At 39.1% G+C, this 8,201-nt stretch overlaps 1 protein-coding gene across 3 annotated transcripts in view; it reads left to right on the top strand.

Annotated features, from left to right (window-relative positions):
* Positions 1-1,373: 1,373 nt before the first annotated feature.
* clta (clathrin, light chain A) overlaps positions 1,374-8,201 on the top strand; it is a 10,847-nt gene continuing 4,019 nt past the window's right edge. The window contains exons 1-5 of one of the 3 annotated variants that reach the window (XM_032530551.1): positions 1,374-1,667; positions 2,389-2,417; positions 4,390-4,507; positions 4,837-4,948; positions 7,101-7,154. In XM_032530551.1, the coding sequence (XP_032386442.1) occupies positions 1,487-1,667; positions 2,389-2,417; positions 4,390-4,507; positions 4,837-4,948; positions 7,101-7,154 (494 nt within the window). In that variant the 5' untranslated portion in view covers positions 1,374-1,486. The remainder of the gene's footprint in view (positions 1,668-2,388; positions 2,418-4,389; positions 4,508-4,836; positions 4,949-7,100; positions 7,155-8,201) is intronic. The other 2 variants (XM_032530541.1, XM_032530555.1) reach the window with 2 other exon arrangements.

Raw genomic sequence — 8,201 nt, forward strand, 5'->3', positions numbered from 1 at the left:
ACTGCTGCAGCCTCTGTCCAGTGTCACCGCAGGTCCTTCATTCCAACAGCAGTCAGACTCTTCAACACAACAACAAAATGTAGCACTGCTAGCTGTTTTGCAACATGAGCCAATCCTTTCACAATATTCTGCACTATGTATAGTTATTTATTTATGTATTACTCTATGTCACCTACTGTGACTTGTCAAAAATGCCAATGTACTATTCTTATTCATATGTAGGCTATATAGAAGCTGTTTATATTGTTAATTAGGCCTGCACGATTCTAGGAAAAATATGAATCACGATTTTTTTAGTTTGGAATTGATATAACGATTCTCTGCCATGATTTATTTTCTCACCAAGTGTATTGTTTGTTGCACACATGAACCATGACAAAACCAAACAAATTGGCCGTACCAAACAGATTTTTTTTGGCACCTAGAACATTGCGCATCACCAAAAGCCTGCAAACATAGAGGCTTCATGAAGAGAAGGGAGAGCATTGCAGCATTTGGGAGCGTTTTAAAACCTATTGTATACAGTCTGTTTAAACTCACAGAAGAAAGTAGTAGCGTTTGTGGCTCTTAAAATTAGTAGCTCTTAAAATTAAATTAGAATTAATGTCATTAAGGGTGAATCGAGATCGCGATTTTATAACGGGATAATTGTGCGGGCCTAGTGTTAATATTGCTATTATAATTCTTATTTTCTGTTCCTTATATATGTACATATATATATGTATGTCTCTCTCTCTCTCTCTTTATATATATATATGTTTGATATTTTGCTATTCTATTTCTATAATGATGCTGTAGGAGCAAAAGGCTAGAGTTTCTCGTTTTTTAAATACTGTAGTATTGAATTCTTAACAGTGTTTGGTCATTTTAACTGATATTGTTCTGTTTTTAAAACGAATATCCTTTATTTTCTTCCAACTATATACCTTGAGTCAGGTGAGTGCTTGCCTGTCACATGAGCCTTTTGAGACTTTCACAGCTGTTAATAATTAACCACCATGACATTGTGCTTGAGCTGGATGTTGCCTGGGTGCTTTTGACAGAAGGCATGTTCTATGATCTGATAAAACCAAAATTAAGCAAACCATTCTTAGGTCTGCCTTAAAACAGTATAACTGAGCCCTGATAAAAAAAAATTATCAATACGTGCCTGACAAAGTTATCATGTTATCTAGTATGTATGTAGTAGAATCTCGTCTAATCAGACTGCGGATTTTTCTTACTGCTCTGACACATAGCAGGTCATGGGACCCGTATGCAGGAGCGTTTATAAATTTGATTGGTTCCAGTTTAAGGTAGCTGTTTTGTGGTTGGTTGGTTGTATTATCAATCACTTACCCTGGTTTGTGATTGGTTATTCTTCCGTTTCCGCTTCGCATGATTTTTATTGTCGTCCTTCTTCCCGTTGAGCTAGCTAGTCGGTTTCAGTCAACCGCTACACCTGCAGATCGTTACTGAAATTTATCCTCCAACAAGTACTCACAACATGGATGATTTTGACATGCTGAACGCGCCCGCGGCTGGAAACGGTGTAGGCTCGGAAGAGGACCCCGCTGCCGCGTTCTTGGCCCAGCAGGAAAGCGAAATCGCGGGGATTGAAAACGACGAAGGCTTCAGCATCCTGGACAGCGGAGAGGTCCCTTCGTCGTTTGTAGACTCCTCCAACGGTGACTGACTGACTTGTGGTCAAGTAGAGGCAGTTTCCCTCCCAACGTTAACATTGTCTCTCTTGTTAACGTTAGCTTTAATCGTAAGGTGTTGTGTCAAACTTAAACTTCCGTCAAATCCTTATTTCGTTCTAAACGGACACTGACGTTGATGCTCTTTTGGTCAGATTGCTAAAATTAGCTTAGCTAGCCAAGTGGGTTTAGCTGGCATTGACATTAACGTGACTGTCAACGCTATGAAACATTGACAAATGAGCATGAAAACGGAAAACTTGGAATTTTTATTTGTTTGTTACTTGAATGAATTGGTCTGATGATATCCGCTCTAACGTTCTTGGCCGTGTGGCCCGTGTCATTCATTGCTTCATATTGCGCTTTAGTAACGTTGTCGTTACTTGCTGGCAGCGAGTATTCGTCAGCTAAACTCAACCAAAAGAGGACATTCATGTAGCTTAACGACCTTTGGCCATGACTGCTTCGTTTCCTTGAAGCTGTAGCTTCGTTTTGGTTAAGCAATTGTAGTCGGTCAGAAGTGCTGACATATCATATTATAAAATATGTGTTTTTGCCAATCTTGAGGATTCAGCAATAGTAAAAGATTCCCAGTTAGGCAATTGGTCTAAAGTGTTTTTGTTGTTTTCTTCCTAAATCCGTTGAATCGTGTCTGCGGTTGTATTTGTCTGCTTGAATTATAACTGTATTTTTCCTTGTATCTTTGCAGATGGTGCTGTCAATGGAGAGCTTCATGTGGTAATACGTTTTCACATTGTTTTTGTTCATAACGGTTTTGCTCTTAAATTGACCAACTGCCAACTCTGTCCTTGTGTTTGTTTCTCTGTATTATGCGTGTAGTAGGTCTGTATCCCACTGATTTTCCAGTTCACAAGGTCCCAATTTGTTTCAATTTCTGATTTGATTTACAATCTATTTGATCAGGGGTATTTCCGTTACAATATTACATTTGCTTTGATACTAAAGAAATACTCAGAATGAATGCTGTAAACCGCACAAGGAACCCACAAACCTTGTACATGTTTACATTAAGAATTGACTCTAAACCAGCAGTTACATTAAGGTATTTGTTATTTAACATGTACACACTGCATCAGTCAATGCAGTAAAGTGAGATCTCTAGTCTACAGTCTCTACAGTCAGTGAGTATTGAGTGATCAGAAAAAAAAAATTGTACAAGCACTTTCTGTAGTGGAGAGGGCGTGGTGCCGAGACCTGTTATGTGAACTTGTGCTATTACTTTTAGTTTACTTTTTGGGCGACTCTTTCTGCCGACTTAAGTGACGTTGCTGCGTTATAATTCACATCTACATACAAGTTTGGGGTTGCCACTTTGGTTTGTTTCAGATTGGACTTTTTTTGCAGATTGGATATCTGGGTAATGCCTTGTTAAATGGTTTTGGAGATTTGTACTTGCACAGTATTTCACCCATCTTATATAATGGCTTTTGTCCAGCTCTTCTCAATCTTCACAGTTTTTCAAGCTGAAATGTAGATTGGGGCCTGTCTGTGTTTTTAATGGGTTTGAATGATACCACAACTGTCAAAGAATAATTCTGGTTTATTACAACATGAGTCTTTTTTCATTTTGGCTGTCATTTCTATAAGTTATGATAACATTATACTCACCAAAGTAGTTGCTGAAACCTGGCCATCATTTTTTTATCAGTAATTGTAACGTTTTGCTCGACATTGCTTAAAAGAATTCAGATAGATGGGTGAAGAAACACAAGCTGTCGGGTGATAGCGCAGGTTGTAAACAAGCCAACAGTTAAACTATATTATCAACACCACTTTATTTGGAGGTAAAACGGAAAAGGTAGCCTACCTGAAATGCTGGTAATAAATGCTCATTGCACAGAAAGAAAGGTTTGCACGCGCAACTACATTAAGTGCAGTAGGCTGAAGTTGAACCAGGGAGTTGGTCTGTAAATTGTAATGGATGTTTACATTGGGTACATTACATTGGATCGTCTGGGATTTGTCTTCTCTAGAAAGTTTGGTTAACCTGGTGGTGTCTTCTAAACCTGTCTGACTGTTTAAACGCAAAGTTGCCTAATGTCGACAATTTAGACAAACGTTAAATTACTGAAAAGAATGATTGTCAAAACTACAAAATATAAAACCAAAATGGAATCAGCCAGATTTATCCTTGACCTGAATGTATGAGATTAATCTACAGTTGACTTGCTAATGATGTTGATATTCTCTGTGTGTTTTTTCTTAATTTTATGCATCAATTGTGCAGCTTTTTCATTGTATAAAATATAAATAAAGACAGTTGTAGTACTGTATTTAAGTGGTGGTGTTGAAAATACTTATTTCCTCTTAGTGCTAGTAGTGGGATTTCAGTGCTGACCTCAGAGGTTTGACTATCTGGCTGATAGATTCGCTCCAACTTCCTTTTCCTGTGCGTTCATTGCAACATTGTTGCCTTTTGCACTGTCAGGAATTCTTTCTGGCAGCAAGAGAAGCTAAGCTGATGAAACTCAAAGTGGGACAAATGTGGTTGTAATAAAGCTTTTTCAAACCGTATACAGCTACCTAATAAGAACAATCATGCTGTATGCATATTGGAATCGGGCCAAGAACAGTCAGATGATAGTTGGAAGGATGAATAATAAAGGATAAGAATGTTTCTTCACCATATCTCCGTATATTACATTGATGACATGGTTTTCTATGAAGTAATTTAATTATCTCATAACAGGAAAGCAATGGTCCATCTGACGCCTATGCAGCAATTTCCAGTGCAGACCGGCTGCAGGCCGAACCTGAAAGCCTACGCAAGTGGAGGGAAGAGCAAGGCGAGCGGCTGGAGTTGCTAGGTAAAACCTTGACGTTGCACTTCCGGGATTGCTCTGCTGGCACGAAATTCTGCCGGATGCATGTATTTCTCGTTTCCTTCCCCTTTCTTAATGTTGGAATTTTAAATTTGGTGGATCAGTGAGGACTATTGTTGACTGCTCCTCAGATCTCTGCAGGTTCTGAGAAACAAAGGTTGATATAATGAGATCTACACCAAGTGCTGGAGATTCACACCTAGCATTTCCTTTTTCATAGTAAATGGGGTTGTGTGTAAAATGTGTCTTACTCTGTCGTTCATATCATTCTTCACTTCTTTGTCGCTTCTCTCCACGATAATCTCCCTACCCAGATGAAAACTCTCGCAAGCAGGAGTCAGAGTGGAAGGAGAAAGCCAAGGTGGAGCTGGAAGAGTGGCATGCCAGGCAGAACGAGCAGCTGGAGAAAACCAAAACCAACAACAGGTACTGGGTTCATAGAGGGGTAGAAACGGGAAACAAGGAACAATGAGGGAAGCTTCATCATGAATAAGAACCCCTTTGCATTTTTGTCCGGACAAAAACGCCAAGATGATGATGATATGGAGAAGGTTTGAATATTTAATATTAGCAGCAGTCTTGGATTCAGCCACAGGTGAGCATATACCCGAATTCTGAGGTTGGCCTCAGTGTGTAGGATCTCCAACAGGAAAAACAATATTTCCACCATAGCAAGGCTCCAGAAAAGCAATGTGCCGCTGTCCCAGCACATCCATGTTTCCTTCTCTCGCTGGCCCAAACTCCACAGGGCTGTACGCTAACTTGTTTTGCGCATAGCACCGGGGCTATATAGGTTGGAGGTTTTTTGTTGCACGGGCCACAGAATTGTAGCAGGAGTGAAGAAGTTTCAAGTAAATCCACTGTAGTTTGAGACTATTCAAGTTGTTGGTCAGAGTTGAAAAATCCATTTTCTATGAACCTTAAAATGAATACAGAACTGAACAAAATGCAGACATTGTTTCAAATATATTTATTTCATATTATTTAATCATGGACACGTGAAGTAGGGGTGCTGAGGGGATTGCAGCACCTCCTAAAACCAGCTATGCTAAAAGCCATCAATGGATAAACAACAACATTTTAAAGTTAATGGTCAGTTCAAAGTTATGATACTGAGCTAACTCCCTTCACTTTAACACACTGTACACACTGACTGCACTATTACATGCACAGCTCCAACCTTACTTAGCACACACACACACACACACACACACACACTCACACTCACACTCACACTCACACTCACACTCACACTCACACTCTCTCTCTCTCTCTCTCTTTCTCTCTCTCTCGATTCATAGACATAATCTAGACGCAGATGCAACATTTATGTTGCACTGTATACAGCCCTGCTTCAGGTAGCAGATTGTTTTTTCACACATATAAAAATGTGAAGTCAAGCCTTCTTGTTAGGTGGGCAACCTGAGATGCTACAGCAGATGAGCCAAGAACATGATGATCGATCTCTCGCTCTCTATCTCTTCATAGCCCTGCAACAAATACTTCTGTGTGGTGGTGTGTTTCTTCATATACATACAGGTTCAGTTATGTTGTTTCCCAGCACAGCACTGTTTACTCAATATTTTTTAGACCTCTGCTTAAGGTTAGGCTAACCTTAATTTAACAGCTAAAGTTAGTTCTTACTGTACAATGGATTTAGTCAGGGATGCCTAAAGCAACTATTTTGTTTTGTTTTTATTATTGTCTTTGATTAACTTTACCTGGTCACAACTTCAGAGTGTGAGAGACTGCTTTTTTTAAAGACAGGAAGAATGATCTAATCTAAAAATTGCCTTGTGCAAAAGAAATGATCAGACAAATAAACATGCAGACTGATTTTAGTAATGTATCGTTTCAGAGGTGAATTGACGTTTTTGTCTCAGGTTCTGCTGTGCTGTAATGCAGCCCTGCTGCCCTATTAATAATAAACTACCTGCAGCCATGACTTTCTACTCATCTGGCAACCCTGTGTTTGGTGGAAAAATGATACTGTTGATGGGTAATCTTTATCATAAGGATGGTCTTTGTCTGGTAAAAATCAATAACTCAAAAAGGTAGCTAACATTATTTTCATTATTAATATTTCTTCTTTACCCAACTAATCAATTAATCACTTGGTTTATTTAATGAACACAAAAGACAGATCCATATCCCCCCAATTTACCATTTATCTTTGAGCTTTCAAAAGAAGGGCCAGAAATCTTTTTTTTTATTATTATTATTTTTTATATAGTTGTAATATAGTTACAACATATCATGAGGGTTCAATTAATTGACTAATCAGTTGAGAAAGTGGAACTATTTGAATTTCTTTTGAAGTCACTCTCAGATCTTGATTTAGTTTTGAATTTGAAGAGCTGAGGCTGACTTCAGGGGGCGGACACAAACAACTGACAGCCCCCTGACACTGCATTTAGAAGTTAATTCCAAAACCCTGAGGCTTATATGCTATGCCATATCCTATTATTGTATGGTAACCTATAATGCCTGTGTTTCCATCCTCTTCTCCTTTTTATCGCTGTCTCTCTTCTCTCCTGCCTTCTTGCTGCTCTGTTCGTTTGGGCGGATGTTTGTCCAGGGTGCTGGATGAAGACTTCTACAAGCAGCCCTTCTCTGAGCTCATTGGTTATGTGTATGTTGCTCCAACTAACATCCTCCCTCATCATTACTTTTGCTTTTGTCCCCTCTCCATTGTAATCTGCCAGCATCCAACCATTGACATCATCTCATTATTTACCTCCCCTTGTGTTGCCATGTTTTAGTTCAACCTTTAGTTTTTCATTTTAAACTACTTGCATTTCAAATTGTCACAGGCATCATCTAGCTTTTTCTTTTCTTTTTCAAATGTAAACTGCAGTAATCATTTTCACCACATATGTCTGCATGCAATTCGTAAGTGAATGCCTATTTCAGTAAAGAGAACTGCATGCCACCACACACGCACACACACACAGCCACGCTCATCTGTAACATATATGACAATCTAATGATATATTTTCATAACTATGCCTCATCCATTATTCACTTCCATACTGTTTAACTTCTTCATTGAGCATGATCTGACATGACAATTACCAACAATTAACACTTGCTTACAGTAATTGTATGTGCCATTCACAGAAAGTGTTTGGTTTATAAACATGCCCCCCGCCCCCCACAAAAGTTTATCTACATGCGTATAGATTTGTTTGAAGCAATTGTGTATTTATAGTTGGACTTGGCTGTTAGTTTGGGTGGCATCGCCTAAACATTCCTTTTTGTAAATTTTGAGTGTTTATAAAATCAAATAGGATTTGACGGAACAATGTGCAGAATTGTTGTTCTTGGGGATGGTTCCTTACTCTGAATATAGACAAGTCAAACTTCCTAAGTATTCACCATAACCTCCCATATCCCCACCCTAGCCACTTGTGTAAAGCGAAGGGAATTATGCAGAACATAGGATGCAAAGCAACACTAAAGCACTTCCTGCTTTGGTCCCCCTACAGGTTGGAAGCGGAATAGTCCATTACTGCTGTCGTAGTGTCTCATTCAAACTACAGTTTCGCTTCATGATCTGTCAAACTTGCATAATGTAGTGGACTATTCTGCTTCCAACCTGTAGGGGGACCGAAACAGGAAAAGTGCTAAATGCTGCCTTCCAGGCAACCCGTAACTCGTGTTTTCACAACCTTCTACC

The sequence above is a fragment of the Etheostoma spectabile genome, chromosome 2 (genome assembly GCF_008692095.1).
Source record: "Etheostoma spectabile isolate EspeVRDwgs_2016 chromosome 2, UIUC_Espe_1.0, whole genome shotgun sequence".
Lineage (NCBI taxonomy): Eukaryota > Metazoa > Chordata > Actinopteri > Perciformes > Percidae > Etheostoma > Etheostoma spectabile.